Source organism: Astyanax mexicanus, chromosome 5 (genome assembly GCF_023375975.1).
Source record: "Astyanax mexicanus isolate ESR-SI-001 chromosome 5, AstMex3_surface, whole genome shotgun sequence".
Taxonomy (NCBI): domain Eukaryota; kingdom Metazoa; phylum Chordata; class Actinopteri; order Characiformes; family Acestrorhamphidae; genus Astyanax; species Astyanax mexicanus.
This window is the reverse complement of record NC_064412.1, coordinates 10,128,986-10,148,772: the sequence shown is the minus strand read 5'-3', so window position 1 is coordinate 10,148,772 and position 19,787 is coordinate 10,128,986. Positions and strand designations below refer to the sequence as shown.

Genomic DNA, 19,787 nt, shown 5'->3' with positions numbered 1-19,787 from the left:
TTCACATATCAAGTGATTCTGCTGTTCAGACAATCAACATTTTAATAAATGTTTCTAATTGACTTTCCTGAATGACTGAGATTGGACCAAATGGTTTAAGGTCATGTAGAGGTCCTTTTAAACTTACTTACTGTAAAAAATGGCTTGGGCACGTGGGTCAGAGTAAGAGCATTGAAGCAAATCAGTGCCAGCATGCAAAAGCTGGTGGAGTCGTTTGCCTGCTGTAAATGGACGTTATGCAAATGCAGAGTCGTCCAGTAGCCAATCTTTAGCCGGTCTGACTCAACAACCGCTGAAGGAAGGCGCGTCCAGCCTTCGGCGCTAGGATCCGGAGGGGTGGTCTCTCTGTGCGCGCGCGTGTGTGTCTGTGTATGTGTGTGTGTGTGCATGCGTGCTCCTGCTTCCTGCCCGCTCGCGCTGCTGCTGCTGTAGAACTAATCCCTCAGTCAGAGCCCCTCGCGCCTCTTCCTTCACAAGTTCCTGCATGGAGCAGCGCGAGCGATCCGCGACAGTCCCCGGCTTTTCCTCGGCATAGCAAAGACGAGCAGGACCGCTGAGCTCCGGGACCGCGCGGAATTTTAATTATTGGACTTATACGGACGATGATGGAAGCGTGAAGGGGGCTCGCGCTGCATGAGGACGTCACCGAGAATTAACGTGTGTGCGTGTTTGCGTTTGCCTAACGTGGGCTGCCCGGTGTGATGTCCCGCGGAGCGCGAGCACGCAGCCCTGAACTGCTCGTGCGCGCTGAGATGAACTGCTGAAATCAGTGGTTTCATCTTCATCGTTTTCTTTTATGTTGATTATTATAGTCATTAGTATTAATAATACACGCGTCCTTTCAATCCGTGCGGGCGCGCTTCGCCATCAATGCGCATTCAGACATGTGGAGTCTACGGGAACCGCGCCGTCTCTCGGTCTTGGGCTTGACTTTGGCAGCTCTCCTCCTCCAGTCTTTCAGCTGCTATCCCGGTAAGTGGGCCTGAACACACTCCAGTACACCGAGCACTCAGTGCGTAAGTATTGTGGGCAGAATTTGAGCAAAAGTTCCTAAATTGTCCTTAAAAGCTCAACCACCCAAACCTGGCAACATCTAGCCAAACAATCAACCCAGCTGGCACACAACCGACCTTCAACGTTGAAATGAGGTTGAAATATGACTAAAGTAATGTCTGTTGTTTTTTCAACATTCAAACAAAGTTGAATCAACATTACCCAGCTGGCATTTCAAGGCTGAATCAACGTTGAACAACGTTAATGTTGTGGTTAAATCAACGTTTGATTTGGTGTTGATTTTGAAAAGTGATATAGCAACGTTGTTTCAACGTCATAAATTCAACCTTTGCTAAACCATGGCTTACTAAAATGAGAAAATCCTATGGTTAACAGAGTGTTAACAATATACTTACATGACTGTAGTAAAACTGAGTATAAAAAAGTGACCCACCACTACCAATCTGATTACTGAACATCTGATCTCAAAAACAGTGAAACAGTAAAACTATTAGAACATGAACATGGTATTAACTTAAAAAGCAGTTACTGCAAATAGAAGTAAAACACTTTTTCATTCCTCCATCCAACCGCTTTTAGAAATTGCTGATGAAATGTTAAATGCTGAGTTAAAAGGCAGAAGGACATTATTTAGGACATTATTCTGATTCAACTTAAAATTTCAAAGTTTGCACAACCATTTAACATTAAATGTTGATTCAACATTGTTTCAATGTTCAATCAATATAATGTCCTCAACCTTCTGCTTTTTGAATCAGCATTTAACATTTTTATCTACAAATGGTTGGATGGAGGAATGAAACAGTGTTTTACTTCTATTTGCAGTAACTGCTTTTTAATTTAACACCATGTTCTTTTAGTTTTACTGTTTTAGTGTTTTTGAGATCAGATGTTCAGTAATCAGATTGGTAGTGGTGGGTAACTTTCTTTATACTCAGCTTTATTACAGGGATGTAAGTTTATTGTTAACACTTTGTTAACCATAGGATTTTCTAATTTTAGTGAGCTATGGTTTATTAAAGGTTGAACATATGATGTTGCCATATCAATGTTGATTCACATTTTTTAAAATCAACACCAAATCCAATGTGGATTCAACCGTAACATCAACATTGATTTGGTTTTAGACATTTTTTGGATACTTAAACATGTCAAAGTGACCCGGCAACACCATTCCTGGTCCTAATAAATTAACATAATAGAAGGGGTTAAATCATAAATCAGTAACTGTAAATTAGAAAGAAAACGCATTGCTGTTGTGCTGTTGTCTTGAATGGTTGTATAAGCATTAGTTATTATATCTTGACTTAAATAAGACCACTTAATATATTTAGTGATATATGTTAGTGATATAAATGGAAAACAACACCAGAATCAAACTAGACAGTAAAGATTGTGAATGAATATATATGTATATATATTTTTTTTTTTTTTACATTTCATGCTTGTATTCTCTATAGAACCATTGTCGTTAACAAACACAAAAAGGATCAAATATATTAAAAGTGTACAGTGTAAGAATGAAAGCAACACATAATCTGTAGTTTAAAGGTGTAGAAACAACATCGCAATATCAATGTTGATTTATCTCTCAAAGTCAGAACATAATTTGACATTGATTTGATGCAGGATAGGGTGGCATGATATGAAGATTTCTATTTAGTCGCTGCATGGGTAGAAGGTCTATGCCCATATTACACACATGACTGTATTATTTATTGATACCCAAGACCATTTTGTCCAGAGCACTTAGTGATGGATCGGTTTACCTTGAGGAATTACATCTGTTTCCATTAAGCTTAAAAAAAGTACAGTCTGGAAATATGTCCAGTGTACTGATTCATGTTTAGATTCATGAAGAACCATTTTTGTAAAGGAAATATGAGTGCAAAGAACATTTCAATAGGAAAAGAACCTTTACATCACCTTCTTTACACCTTTGGAAGGTTCTTTTTACACGCTTTTACACCTTATCCTTTTTTATTCACCAGGATCTTATTTTCCTAAATTTGTTCTTTAAAAAAAAAGAGCTGTAATTGTCTACAGTTTTCAGGTTCATTTGGTGCACAGAACTGTTATATATAGAATGTTCATATAATGATGGATCCCAGTATCCTCATTAACACTGATGAATATCAGAATCCTTGTGAAAAAGCCTCATTTCTAAGTGTTTTTTGTGATAATGGGTGAATATTAAATCCCTAAAAGCTTATTTAATTGCCTCCCACACAAAACTGAAGCCAATTTAACTCAATTCATTATTGCAGTCATCTTCACGAGGTGAGGAATATTATCTATAGAATAATAATTTTAGGAAAAATGATTGTCTTGTAAGATTCTGCTGCTACAGATGCATTTTCACTATGGGTCAATTAAATATTGTGATATTATAGGTAATATAGGTAATATAATATGTCAAGTTAAAAGAACTATTGATCATTTAATCATTTAATAAACAGACATGGATTTGTGTTAATAGGAATTTCAAGCATATCAGTTATATTATATGGATGAAATATACTCAAACGCAAAAATAATGCAAAGAAAACAAGTTTATATTCATAAAGTTTTAAGAGTTCAGAAATCAATATTTGGTGTAATAACCCTGGTTTTTAGCACAGTTTTCATGCATCTTGGCATTCTTTGCCTCCACCAGTCTTACACACTGCTTTTGGATACATTTTTGCCACTCCTGGTGCAAAAATTCAAGCAGTTTAGCTTGGTTTGATGGCTTGCGGTCATCCATCTTGCTCTTAATTTTCAATTTGGTAAAATCAAGGAAAATTATCATCATTAAGTGGTATCTTATTTTTTTCCAGAGCTGTATATATGTATATATATATATATATATATATATATATATATATATATATATATATATCATTATTGTGATATATCATGTTGTCTTGATTGTATCATATCATATCATATAAATATTTAGCATCAGTTATCAATATTGTTATTGAAACTCTCTCACACTCGCACCTCAGTTTGATGTACTAAAGTTACTGCTTCATTACTTCATGCTGTAGTGCTTATCTTATAAGTAGGGTAATTAATCTAATAAATTGGGTGGTTAAACTATGTTAAACTGACACCAATAAATCTGTTTTCCCTGGTATATATTTTTTGGTTTATTAATTTCTCCTCTTTAGTAACACGGATGTCGTGAAGTATTGAAGAGAATTGTCTTGTGATAATATCAAGTACCACAGAATGACAGTATCATTACATCATCATCATTATCATGTGCAGTGTATCGTAATAATAGTGTTTAATGAGATGATTCTCTATGATTCTCACTCCTAGTAGAAATGCATAGACAAAATAGTCATTGCAAACATTACAACAGGGTGTGGGAACGTTATTTTGCTCGAGCATAATCCAGAGTAAGCCCTGTGTATATATTTAATGGAGTTAATTAATTGATTAGCAGGATTATTTAAGGTAGCAGTCAGTTTAGGCCAGATCTAATCCCACATAGAATTAGAATCTAAGCTGGTGCAGTTCTTCTCTTTCTAAGTGGGTTTTCAGAAAATAAATTTCTTTTTAAGATCAGTTGCTGATTGAGGCCCGTGCTTCTTTATGGCGCTGAAAATGTTTCCTCTATGGCATTGCTCAAAGAGCCCTTTGAAGAGTCTTCATTTTTAAGAGTGAAGGTTTTTGAATTGTGCACAGTTTCATGCCTATTTCATCCTCTAGCTGAAATAGCCATAAAGAACAATTCTATATTCTAGTTGACCTTGAGGTAAAATGACCTGGATAGCCCACTATACAGTTAATGTACAAAAACAGTATAGCTTCCTCAGTGACTCGGTGAGATGGTTCTGGGAAGTTCTTTAGTAGGGGTGTTAGAAAATATCGATATATTGAAGCATCACGTTATTATGTTTTGCAAAACTGTCTCAAAAACACAGTGTGGATTTTGAATTATCAGTCTTTAATGTAAAGATTGGTTTCAGACAGTGGTTTGTTTAGTGTTTTGTTTTTGCTTGCATAAAAAAGAACAGTTGCTTTTTAGAGTTTATGTACAGTGCCCTCCATAATTATTGGCACCCCTGGTTAAGATGTGTTCTTTAGCTTCTCATAAATTGAGTTTTGTTCAAAATAATATAGGACCACGATGGGAAAAAAAAGTAAAGTCCAACCTTTAACTCAAGTAAATTTTAAGGGGGAAATAAAATCCCTGACTAAGAAATAATTATTCTTCATAAAATCACCTGTTCCACAATTATTGGCACCCCTAACAATTCTATGTATGAACATTTAATTAGTAATTCACAACTTCCTGTTTCCCTGGGGTATAAATATGACGTGACACAGAGGCCATTTATCTTCAACATGGGAAAGACAAAGGAACATACCATTCAAGTGAGGCAGATGTGTGTTGACCTTCACAAGTCAGGCAATGGCTACAAGAAAATCGCTACTCGCCTACACCTGTCCATATCTACTGTCAGAGGAATTATTAAGAAGTTTAAAACAACTGGAACAGTGGTAAACAAGCCTGGACGAGGACGCAAGTTTATTTTGCCACCACGCACAGTGAGGAGGATGATAAGAGAAATAAAAAGTTCTCCAAAGCTCACTGTTACAGAATTGCAACAAATGGTAGCTTCTTGGGGTCACAAAGTCTCCAAAACAACCATCAGGCGCTATCTACATGCCAACAAGCTGTTTGGGAGGCATGCACGGAAGAAACCATTTCTCACTCACAATCATAAACGCAAACGTTTGGAGTTTGCTAAGCGGTACTATGACTTCAACTGGGACCGTGTGCTTTGGTCAGATGAAACAAAGATAGAGCTTTTTGGCAACAAATGCTCTAAGTGGGTCTGGCGTAACACAAGAGCTGAGTATGCAGAAAAGCACCTCATGCCCACTGTGAAATACGGCGGGGGATCAGTGATGCTGTGGGCCTGTTTCTCTTCTAAAGGCCCTGGGAACCTTGTTAGGGTGCATGGCATCATGAATGCTCTAAAATACCAGGACATTTTAAAACAAAATCTGGTGGCTTCTGCCCGAAAGCTGAAGATGGGTTGTCACTGGGTCTTTCAGCAAGATAATGACCCTAAACATGTGGCCAAATCTACACAGAAATGGTTCACCGCACACAGAATCAAGCTCCTCCCATGGCCATCTCAGTCCCCAGACCTCAACCCCATTGAAAACCTGTGGGGTGAGCTGAAGAGGAGAGTGCAGAGGAGAGGACCCAGGTCGTTGGATGATTTAGAGAGAATGTGCAAAGAGGAATGGTCAAAGATCCCTCTTTCTGTATTCTCCCATCTTGTGAAACATTACAGGAGAAGATTAGGTGCTGTTTTGTTGGCAAAAGGGGGTTGTACAAAGTATTAACATCAGGGGTGCTAATAATTGTGGCACACATGATTTGATGTTAAATAATTATATCTTAATGTGGGATTTTTTTCCTACTGAATAAATTCACTTGAGTTAAAGGTTGTATTTTACTCTTTTTTCCATCGTTCCTATATTATTTTGAACAAAACTCAATTTATGAGAAGCTAAAGAACACATCTTAACCAGGGGTGCCAATAATTATGGAGGGCACTGTATATGATAAGATGTTCTATATTATGACAGTTTTCCTAAAATTAGTGGTGAGATGGTTCTGGAAAGTTCTTTAGTAAGGGTGTTAGAAAATATTGATATATTGAAGTATGACAATCTTATGTTTTGCAACATTGTTTAAAAAACACATTGTGGGTTCTGGAATAATAGTCTTTAATGTGAAAATTGGTGTCCGACAGTGGTTAATTTACTGTTTTGTTTAAGCTTGATACTAGATATCGGTTTTGTACTCTGTTCATTCAGTTGCAGCTGTTTTGCTTGCATTAAATATATATATATATATATATATATATATATATATATATATATATATATATATAGTGAGAGAGAGAGAGAGAGAGAGTTTATGTATATGATGATGTGTTCTATATTATGACAGTTTCCCTTAAATTAGTTTTAAAAAATCAAAATATTTCATCTTACTTACAATGAAAACGCATTCTATTAGGATGGAATGATTTGGAGAAAACATATGATGTGCAATAACAGTGTTTTCAGCACTAGGCTTGCATTTATTATTTTTTTCCCAAGATAAGAAGTAGTGTAGTGTGCGCATTCACTGTGGACTTTTACCTCACTCTGCCTTGCTCTGCCTCTAGTCTAGTTATGTCATGTGATCACATTCTGCGGTTCTGTAAACAACTAAATGTTGTTGCTGCTTTTTTTTGTGTGTTATTAATGAAAATTCTTTAATTTTTCTTTCAGCCCTACAAATATCGTACAAAATGTACGAATTGTAATCCCTGTATGATATGTATCAGGTTCTTGCCAATATGGCACTTTTTTCTTTTTAGTTCCTGTAGAACTAAAGGACCTTTAAACTTCAAATCTTTGAAAGTAACCAAAGCTGGTTCTTTTTTCTTTCAGTATTTTTGTTTTTAAGAGCAATCCTCCTGAGAGAGCTCAGTGCCGGCAGTGTGATCTCCTTTTTATGCACACACAGGTTGCCCCGGTGTGCAATTTGCCATGCTCTGCTTACGAGTCCATTAAAGAAACCAAGACACCTTTTCACTTGGACACACACATACACACACAGACAAACACACAGACACACAGACACACACATACCTTTCAGTCTTTCAGAGCTGTGAATTAAGCTGTTGCCCAAATACCTATCTACCTCCATCTTTGCTTTATCCCACAGAGTTGCTGGAGGATTACATCCACCTTAGATGGCATCAGTCCACAGGCGCTGCCTTACAGTAATAGGCCTGGCTGGAGGAGCGCTGTAGTTGATGGTCCTCCACCCTGACTGCCGGATTAGGTCTTGATGGCTTTATTAGAGGGCTGATAAATACTGTAGACGAAAGGTCCTGTCATATAAGAAGACATTAGTTTCCACTTGTCGAGGTCAATGATAGATGACCTTGGTTATCTATGATAGAAAAGACAATTTCTTTCCATAACCTATCCAGTCCTGTATGATATCAGATGGATACATTTTCTTACTAAACGTACAATCAGGATTCTCAGAATACAGTGGAAGCATCTGTATTGGAGGAAGAGGGTCAAGGCATGGTGGCTTCTTTGAATTCAAATATATTAGAACACAGCTAGAAAAGAAGGCATTTAAAAACCTTTACAATTTTTAAGAACTCTACAGCTCTATAGCTCTTCTGAATCTGGACTGCTTTTACCTTGAACAAACAATTGCACTCCTAGAAAAGAAGGGTTCTTTGACTTATAACAAGACTTGAAATATTTTAGCACTATATAAAGCCACTGGTTGGCTCTTTAAAGACATATAAGCAGGAGCAGTGCTGGATGACATGACCTCAACTGTGCAACAGTTGTACACAGCTGTATTCCACAAGCTGCTTGAGTTGCTCAAGCCCCCTCTATAATGCATCCATAATGCGAAGGTGTTCATAGTGGAACAATTGAACCTATGGAATGAATCTTTTTTTTTAAAGATACTTTAAGAATCGTACACAAAAAGAGTTTTCTTGAAAATTAAGAACCATTTCAAGCAACACAATAAAAAATTGGCATATCTTGTTCCTAGTCTCCTACTAGACTTGGAAAGGGTAATACATGCTTTTCTGGACAAGCTGAAAAAAAGAGAAGCATTAATGAGAGTGAACAAAATATGTGATCATATAGGTGGTAGAGTAATACTATCAGATTGTACACGACTATGAGCATTACACAATTTTCACAAGCAATATCCATCCTGTAATGTTGTATCCACCAAAGATACATAGTGCAGTGAGTATTGTGCCGAGCCTGGCATAGCTATGACAGGTCAGTGAAGCATCACAACCACTGTATAGCTATAATTTCAAGTTTAAAATACTACATAGTGTTGTTTCAACCAGGCCAATAAAGCATCGAGATAATTCTTTAAGTTATAATGGTTCTATAGATATATATACTTACAGTACCTCATATAAATGGTCTTTTATCATAGAGAAGAATAGGTGTGGGCGATATGGCCCCAAAGTAATATCATGATATTTCATTATATTTCGTAATGATACTCTTGGCGATATGACAAAACACTGAATTAAAAAAAAAAAAAAAAAAAAATATATATATATATATATATATATATATATATATATATATATATATATATATATATATATATATATATAGTGTATATAGTATATATATATATATATATATATATATATATATATATATATATATATATCAAGAATACACTACTGGCACACCCCAAAATGAGATATTAAAAAATACAAATTTTGTCACATTTGTAGCAGAAGTCAATGATCCAGAATGTCATGATACTAATAATAATGCACTCTAAATATCTCTATATATCCAGGATTAAAGTAAAATAAATGATACTGGACAGATATAATCTGTCTCTAGTAGATACATTATATAATGAGAAATGAGAACAGTGTGATTTTTTTCTTTTGCTATAAACAGCAAAAAAGTAGCACCCTGATGTGATAATTAGGGGTGGGGGATTTTGGCACCATATTTCAGGGTATAATATTGTTTACCATATTAAAAAAATGTTGACAATATTATTATGTACGATACAGTGACATGGCACACCCTTAGAGAAGAATCAGTATGTCAGACAAAGAACAATTTAAGAATTTAAAATTAAGTTTAGAATAATTTTTTTTCATAAAATAATTCCTGAACAACACCTTTTTGTGTCTTAAAGAAGAGAAGTTTTAAGTTTTAATAGCTTCTGTTGTTTGTATAGAAACATAGTTTTTTAAGCTGGCAAATCCCATTTACACAAACATTTCTAAATGACATAAATATAAAGAATAAAAAAAGAGCTCATAGAACCTCTGTGGTACATTTATTTTATAGAGAACACACAGATTCACACAAACAGCTTCTCGGATCTCTCACCTCATGTGGATTCATTCTAACTGAGACTCACAAGACTTGTTATCCTGACTGCACACCTCATCGATACTTATACAGTGTGATAGATCCTGCTTTATTAACCCTCTTTATGTTGCCAGTTTCAACAGAAAAATACGTCCCAGAAATAAATCAGGTAATATTCAGAGATATTCCGAATTTAGGGCTGGATCTGAGTGAGAGTGTGAGGAAATGCGACGGAACATTAAGGTTTATGGATTAGAAAATTTGGCGAGGCGGTTGTAAAATGCCTCCTGTGAATGGGTCATTATTATTTGTGGAATTTATACAATGTTTTCCTGCACTTTGAATCAACATTTCCATTTATCTGAACCTATAAGTCATATATATATCGCAGCTCTTACTGACACCACATTTCCTTTCCAATGACACTAGCAGTGATTGGGAAATAGCAGTGTTTTCACGGTGAATGAGTCTGGGCTGTAATAGTGTCGTAAGAGCAGAGGCTGAGGTGCTATTTCTGCTGGCCAACTGCTAGTTATGAATTGTCTGGGCAGAATAATGGCTGGGGACTAGAGGTTACAGGGGGGTTTAAACACGTCCAGGCTGTTCAGAGTAGGCTGGAGACTGTTTGGCCAGGAGTGGCTACTGTGTGCTGAAGTACAATGGAGGACGGCATGACCTCAGCCTTTCACCATTGTTTCATCAAAGCAACACAAAAATGAAGGCGAGCTGAATTATTTGGTTCAGGAAGGGCTGGGGTTTCCTATTATATAATTCCGTTTGTTTTGGAATTCCGTTTGTGTTATACATTGTTTACCATTGTAGACATGTGGGTTTTTTCCAGTGGAGACATTACCTAAGGAATTAGTTGCTTGTGCCGTTCACTTCAGAGTCGGTTGTGTGTAGACTTTAATGAAAACCCTAGAGATACAAGTGTGTGTGTGTGTATGTTACGTTTGTTCTTAGGTTTATGTGTGATTTACTTGTCTCTGTGTGTATATAAGTGTGCTATAATAATAATAAAAATAATAAACCTTATATACATAAAAATGCAGCTCAAAGTGCTTCACAATAAAATTAAATAAAACAGCAAAATGTAAAAGTAATATAAAACAAATAAAACAATTATAAAGTAACAATTTAATAAAATAGTAGTAAATAAGACATTTATATTAAAATAAAATATAGAATAAAATAGATTTAAAAAAAGATGAAATAAAAATATAAACAACAAAATCAAACAAATAAAAAAATGAAATACAAACAGAACAGAAGCTAGTAGAAAGCTAAGCTAAACATGAAGGTTTTTTTAGCTGCCTTTTAAAGCTGGTAACACTCGATGCCTGACAAATATTGATTGGTAAAGAGTTCCGTATTTTGAGGCATAAAAACAGAAAGCTGCTTCACCAGTCTTTTTGTGATTTATTTTGGGAATGTTCAGTAGAGCAGCTCCTGATGATCTTAACACACGATTTGGAATATATTTTGTCAGACAGTCAGAGATGTATGTAGGTGCTAACCCATTAAGAGATTTATAAACCAGTAAAAGAATTTTTAAATCAATCCTGAAAGACACAGGCTATGGAGTGGCTGTTGATTTTGCATAAAAACTAAAACTAGTTTGACACAGATCAGTTACGTTTTCCATGTGTAATAAAACATGAAACCATAGTGCTTTTTCAGTTTAAAAAATGAGCTTTGAGCATTGCTACATTATTTCTTGTAGACAAAATCTAATTCATTTGCATTCAAACTTACAAACACATATGTATGTTCTGGTATGGTCAGGCCCACAACTATCATGTCATTAGCTCTTGGCAGTTTGAGGCTTAAGAAGAGTGCATTTCCAGGGCTTGGTGATGAATTTACAAGCCTTATGTTTGGGCAGTGAAAAGTTATTGAGCAAAATCTCACACCTTTTCCATTGGCTTATGGCACCATCTACTGTATGTGCACACTAGGTGTGTCTCTACCCCCCTCGCTTACCATTAGTATATAATCTTTCCCCCAGGATATCTTCCCCCATCTGATTATGTTTAATTTACATTACATTGTGTTTGAAGTGTGTTAGTGTTGAAGGCTGTAAGAACAAGTTACCACTTACTGCTTTGACTACATAAGACCTCTGAAGGTGTCCTGTGGTATCTGACAGCAAAAGTTAAATACGTTTAATTCTGTAAAGTGTAAGGTAGAGCTTTAATGAATTGCATCAGTAAGCCTTGGGTTCATTGATTGTCCTTTCTTTGACCACTTTTGTTTGGTACTACTGATCACTGCATACTGGGAACATCCCAAGAGACCGGACAGTTTGAAGATGCTCTTGCCCAGTTATCTAGCTATCACAATTTTGGGTCTTGTCACATTGTTTTAGGCTACGTTCACATTACCAGGGTGAATTCACTCTGATCTGGCTCAGATTAGATTTTTTTCATGATGGTATAAACGTGCCAAATCCGATTTTTTCAAATCAGATTTGAGTCACTTTCATATGTGGTCCTAAATCGGATACGTATCCGAATCATGGACATGCAACATGAATGTAAACGGTCAAATCAGAATTCATGTGTTTTTTGCTTTTACCTGCACATCTATTGGTGCAGCTGTGCAGCTATAACTGCAAAAACAGCAAAAGCAAACCACCTGGCCTTTTTTCACCTCCAGGACCTGAGCATGAACTTCAGACCAGCTGTTTTCTCTACACTCCAGCAAAAGATGCTCCACATATGAGCTGCTAACTCATCCCATTCCTTTATAAAGCTACAAGTCGTTTCTTAAATACGACATTTTTTGTTGTTGGTGAAGATAGAGACGTTAATACATGTATCAGTGTGCGTGTGTGAGGCGTTTTAGGAACAGATTTGTTCACATTACACACAGATACAGATCACTTACATTTGTAAATGTGAATCGTCAAAAATAGCCAAATCTGATAACCGATCTGAGCAAAAAATCGGATATGAGCAATGTGGCTTGTAAAGTGAACATAGCCTTCGATTCTTACTCTTACACATTTTTCCTGGTTTCAACATATCAAGATCTTCAAGAACAGACTGAGGATCAGTTTCTGCTTAATATGCCCCTCCCTTTGACATGTGCTGTGTTCACAGTATAGTCAGTGGGCTTTATAAATGAAGAGCTCAGCTGTGAAGTGACAGAGAGGGATGTTTTTAAATCGTATGTTAGACCTAAATCCTATTTCTGTCAGTAAATGTGTGATTAAATGCATATTTTTAGGGATTATTTTGTGTATTGGGGTCAGTTAATATATAAAAAAAAGATTAATTTTAATATAAATTGCTCAGTAAGGCAGTGTTTCGTGTTTAGGTTAAGCCAGCATTAAGTTTTGCCAATCAACTTGCTTAAACCCATGCAGTTAAATAAAGAGCAAATAGTATATCTAGTATCTGCGTTAAAATAAAAATCTGTTTAAAAGGGTTTATCTGTTCATTTATTAATATTTCAGAAATCAATATTAAGTGGAATAACCCTGGGTTTTAATCCCAGTTTTCATGCATTTTGGCATTTTCTCCTCCACCAGTCTTACACACTGCTTTTGGATAACTTTTTGCCTTTACTCCTGGTGCAAAAATTCAAGCAGTTCAGCTTGGTTTGATGGCTTGTGATCATGCATCGTCCTCAACTTGGTAAAATCAAAGAAACTCATAATTTTAGGTGGTCTCTTATTTTTTTTCCAGAGCTGTATTTCTGTGGCTGTGTGTATATCTTGTTTTCAAGTGCGTGTGTAGCTTACTTGCATGCGTGCATGTGTGTGTATATTTGTGAACAGTGTGCCAGTAACAATCTGGGTCTGGTCTGTTCTTGTCTCTATGTGTGAATATGTGTGTGAATGGGGGTGATAAGTGCGTGTGTGCGAACGTGTGAATGGCAAGTCAGACGTCCCAGTGCCCTGTAGAGCTCCACTCTCAGCCCCTCAGTCAAACAGGCCTGGTGCTCTGCTGGAAGCTCCAGCCTGACACCAGAATCCATCAAGGGCCTCTTGTCAGAAGCCGCGAGGTTTTTAATGCTTTACCTTGCCCTTCACTCTCCCAGCCGCACTCTCACTCTGCCCTAATGAGGACTCCTCTGCTGTGTGATTGAATGGTCGTCTATGTAATGAAATCAGAAAGGAATCCTTTCTGCCTCTCTCCTTTTCTAATCTGTCTGTCTTCCGTAGCCTGACGCGCATACAAAGAGCCTGTAAATCGTTTAATTGAAAGCAGAGAGTGAAAAATCAATACGAAGGAAGCATTAAAAGTAATGGAATGCAGTGATCCAGATCCATATTTCATATCCTCAAGACGGGTGTGACTTTTACACATGTCACTGGCTCACTTTAGCCTGGCTTCCTACATTTTTTTTTAAGTGGGTTAGAATTTATAGAGCGTTGAAGTGTATTGGCCGCCTCAGTGTTAGAAGTGGAGCTTGTTTAGTCGGCTGATGCTTTACTCAGCTAATTTAACTAATTCCAGTCTTAAATGACTCAGGCCTTTCTGTCTAGCGAACAAATTACAGTTTGATTACAGTTTAGATGAATAATTTATCCAGTCAGAGATGGACAGAATCAACACTGTAAAACCTGAACAAGTCCCTGTGTAGAACCACATTTTTAATGTGTGTATTGGTTTATTGTCATTTAGCTGAACATAAGTGAACAGTAGGATGAACAGTACTCTGACTCACTGGTGTGTGGTGTAATAAAGTAATGAAATATTTAAATAAGATACCTCTCTGTCATAGTATTAAACTGCGTTGTGTACATTTATAGTATATATAAACATATATATATATATTCTCACAAAAGTGAGTACACCCCTCACATTTTTGTACATATTTTATTGTATCTTTTTATGAGACAATACTGAAGATATGACACATTGACACAATGTATTTAATAAAGTAGTCAGTGTACAGCTTGTATAACAGTGTTAATTTAAAGTGGCAGTCCGTATTTTTTGTTTCTTGTTTCTAAACTGAAAACAGAAGCATTTCTGAGTGGACAAGTGATAAAATATTGTGTTTAATGGTACCAGTGTGCTGAAATGACCATCCCTGCTAAGCCTAATATAGTATATTCATTCTAAAAGCTGGGGTGTTGGGTCGCTTTTCGCGGGAGTTCTTCTGTCCACGTCATGCGTCTTTACGTACTTAAATCACATGTACAGCCTCTGAAAGAGGATCCGGCTCAGTTTTACCTAATGCGAGAGGCTGGTGGAGCAATGGAGACTTCAGAAGGGGAAACTCAGACTTCATTAGTTCATTCACTCATAGTAAAACCAAAGTGTGTAGTTGAAGTAAAGTTTCTAAACGAGCACACTCTCTCTCTCTCTCTGACTGAACATAACCTGGAATCGGATTAATCAGCTCCGAAAGGAGACCACATCACACCCACCCAGTTTAAAGTGATTTGTCCGCATGCTCAATTACCCATTCTCGCACAATGTTGTCTCATTAAAAGATAAATTAAAATATTTAATATGTCAGGGATGTACACAGTTTTGTGAGATGCTGTATGTACATGTGTAGGTACACAAAACCCTGAGAATATTCAATAAACCCTAAGGGGTTCTAAGGGTTACTAAGGGTTACTAGCACCATCTTACACTTGCATCATCTTGCATCACCTTTCATTTCCAGAATGTAGCTACGTGTCTGTTTTATGGAATTATGTATTTTGCAATATCAAAGAAATACAGGAATTTTATTAGATTTATCCAGAAGTCAATGGTCTGGTCATGATATAAACAATGCTAATGTATTGAAGATTGGGGTAAGAAAAAGAGACATTGTGCATATAAAATCTGCCATGGAACATAGTTTTACAGTATTAATATTCCTTTTGTATTAATCAAGTTGTAGCATGATGTATATAGTGTTTTTTGCCTTAAGTGACATTGCACTTTGCATCGTGACTATAGTGTATGCACATATTGTGATGGCGATGCTGAACGATATATTGACCAACCATAACCAGCTAGATATCTTGTGATATCTTATTAATAAATTAATAAAGGTCTTCAATTATGATTTTATAAATACATTAACAAAAATCTGAAGCTCAGCATCTCAACATTGAATTCCAAAGCTTTAATCCTGCAAGAAAGTTTTAAGTATAATTTTTTAACTTTGTTGACCAATTTGACCAAACTGGTTGTCTCACATGAGGAAGCTGATATCTGATATGCTGTTAGACCAAAAATTCTGTAAAACTCTTGATTGATGACATTTTTAACTCAATGTTATGTTTTGCTTTATTGTATCAATTCTCAAAAACACAGTATTCATTTCAAATGGACACTTTTTAAACTCAGTGGGTTAGCAGATCCAACAATTGTATACATAAAATGTAAAATCCATCCAAATATCTAATCTATTATATTAATAGTTGCATCTTAAATTAGCGCATTTGAGTAGTGTATGGTTTTCTGAAAATGACATTTCACATCTGTGACTCTTACTTATAAATACTTTGTTATTTGTTGGTAAATAAATGTATGACAGACTATCAGAACATCACTCAAAATATGCTCTCAAAAAGATTATTTTGTGTTGTGTTTAAATCCCAAACCCTAGATTAAAGGGTCACATTTATGGCAGGTTTTTGATTGTATGAACTGTTTTATGGATATATACTGGATTTGATGCATGTGATAGTATATTTCAATACTGGTTGCCAGATTCAGGTTAACATACAGCCCTATTTACCAACATTCAGTATTTTTTTTTTATTAGATGACCAAGGTTTTTATTCACCTTGACTTTTACAGACAAACTTACTCCATATGACACCAGCTAGCAGCAAAAGCTGTTGGAAATGTACGATAAAACACAAGTGTGTTTCACTAAATCAGTATATTATAAATGCCAGACAGTCGTAGTAGTTACCCTCAGATTTCATTCAGTATTCTTAGGTACAGAATAAATTTGAATTAATGCTTAGCTTGCCTATATAACTAATTGTATAATTTGCATTTGTACATTAGTATGCAATGGTTTGGGCACCACTGGTCAAAGGACACATATTGTCAGTTTTTTTATTAGAGCTGTCTCTTGTTTGCTTGTGGTGAGAACATGATCTGGTCTCATTCCCACCCAGCTATCGAATATACTTATTTTAATTGAGCTAAACTGCTTACGATTTTATGCTGCTAGGAACAAGTGCTGTTTCTGCTGCTTCATGCTGTTTACATGCACAGTCTGTGCAGCGTTCACTGCTCAAACTGTGCTGCACTTCCCATTGAAAACACTGTATTTGAAAACAACTGCAAATTTTCAGCATTTTGTGTTAAATCCATACAACCAAGCTGAGAAGTTTACAATAAAAAAAGCTTCTTCTATCCAATTTATCATGTATTCTTTATTTCAGCGCTCCACGTTGACTTTGTCTGACCTCAAGCATACAAGTATATACTAGTATTTTAAATGACACCACTAATATAAATATAATTGCATTTTATTTTTATTTTATTTTATAACATTCATTCTTTTAATTACCTTTAAACATCCACTATAATAAAAACTTTGTCTTAAAAAGAACAAATGTAATTAATTGCAGTTAATCATAGAATATTGTTGTGATTAATCTGATAAAAAAAATGATTGATTGACACCACCATTTTTTAAAACATTAAATAAAGTCAATAAATCATCTACAGACACTGACAAATTGTTTTCTGAGTTAAACATATTGTAAAAAAAAAAAAAAGTATAGTACTTCAAATTGTTGATAATACATTTTAAGAGAGTTAGGTTTCCTCAAGGTTCTTTTAAATATCAAACAATATTTTTATTTGTACAAATAAAAAGCACTTGTGTTAAATGTACCTTTGTGAGTGAATCTCTAGTACAGTGTAAAATTAGAGTGCTTCTGTGTCATTAAATAAAACAGGATATTAAACTGAACATTCACCTGAGGACAATCACGAGAAAGGAATCAGAGACTGGGCTAGGTCCCAAGGTGTGAGATCCGAAAAATGGGTTTGGAACTTAATTGCTAGCTTGATAAGATAAGATTTTAGTAATTAGCCACTGTAGCGTGTTGCTTCAGAATTACTAGGATTACTAGGACAGTTATTACCAGGGTGTGAAAGACCTGTGGTGTGCTCACTGAAACATAGTGTTAGAGAGGTTTTAGAGGTTTCTATTTTCCAGCTGGTAGTATAAACTTGTATCTGGGTGACTCATACCTATCATTAGGTCTACACAATACATCATTTTTAACCATTATTGCAGTATTGGCCTTTTTTTTAGTACCTGTATATATATTACAGCAGCAAATGAGCCAATTGACCAGTCAAGCCTGTGACAATGTGATGTAATTATCTTGACAATATAGATATAAATAGAATATTATACAGATACATTACAGTTTAAGGTAATATTAACAATCTATAAAAATAAATATGTCACAAATATGATTCATACTTTTTTTAAATAAATTGCACTATTGAACTACAGGGGGTGGACAATGAAACTGAAACACCTGGTTTAGAGCACAATAATTTATTGTCCTGACGGACAGTTCTGGTGGAAACAGGAGAGTTGAGGTGCACATTGAATTCTGCCGTGATTTGATCAGCCGTGGTTTTATGTTTTTTTGGATACAATCCGGCTTAGCACCCGAACATCCCTTTCAGACAGCTTCCTCTTACAGTGTCCACAGTTAATCCTGTTGGATGTGGTTGGTCCTTCTTGGTGATATGCTGACATTATCCTGGATACATCACAAAGACAGAAGGTATGTCACCCATAATGTTGTGTGCATTGCAATATTTTGAGTAAAACTGTGCTCTTACCCTGCTAATTGAACCTTCTCACTCTGCTCTTACTGGTGCACCAGGCTGCTCCAATTTAACCATGAAACCTCCCTCACTAAAATGACAGGTGTTTCAGTTTCATTGTCCAACCCCTGTTCATATTTATGGCATTTGTCAGCCATTTTTATCCAGAGCAATTTACAGGCTAATTATATTGTTACAGAGATAGACTGCTGTATCTTAAAAAGTCTTACTGAAGGACTTTTATTGGTGTAGGGTGATAGGGAGATTGCTGGGTGGAAAATGAAACATCATTCTGCTACATGGAGGGCAGCAGCAGCAGCAGCAGCATTGTTTTCCACTACACTGTACACCATCCACCAGGGATTACAGTATGTAGTACATTTATCACAGAGTGTTCATGCCTGTTTAAGGCTAGTGTAGGCTTAGTTTGCTGGGCGCAGTTTATTTGAGTCATTTGCAGAGTCATCTGCTGACTTCTTCATCCTCTGATGCTTTATTTTAACTATTTATTTGACTATTTAACAAGCCTATTTACAACCCTGTTATCTTGCCTTCTTTTTTAAATATGTTATTATTTTATGCTTTTACATTTACATGTTCTTACATTTCTTAAATTTGGAATCGATGAAGTATCTAGTGTAACTATCAATCTAAAGATGTAAATATTTAAAGATCTTTCTATCAGTCAATCAGATCAGGCTGGTGTTTCCTTCCTGATTTGTGTTCAGCTCAGGATTGGTTCAGGTAAAGTAGTCCTTACATAGATCTACAGTCATATGAAAAAGTTTGGGCACCCCTATTAATCTTAATCATTTTTAGTTCTAAATATTTAGATGTTTGCAACAGCCATTTCAGTTTGATATATCTAATACCTGATGGACACAGTAATATTTCAGGATTTAAATGAGGGTTATTGTACTAACAGAAAATGTGCAATATGCATTAAACCAAAATTTGACCGGTGCAAAAGTATGGGCACCCTTATCATTTTATTGATTTGAATACTCCTAACTACTTTTTACTGACTTACTGAAGCACAGAATTGGTTTGGTAACCTCATTGAGCTTTGAACTTCATAGCCAGGTG

The 19,787-nt window shown here is 35.8% G+C and overlaps 1 protein-coding gene across 1 annotated transcript in view; it reads left to right on the top strand.

The window, feature by feature from the left end:
* The first annotated feature begins 356 nt into the window (after nucleotides 1-356).
* Nucleotides 357-19,787, top strand: part of ca16b (carbonic anhydrase XVI b) — a 161,931-nt gene continuing 142,500 nt past the window's right edge. The window contains exon 1 of the mRNA XM_007253383.4: nucleotides 357-972. Within this exon, the coding sequence (XP_007253445.3) occupies nucleotides 885-972 (88 nt within the window). The 5' untranslated portion in view covers nucleotides 357-884. The remainder of the gene's footprint in view (nucleotides 973-19,787) is intronic.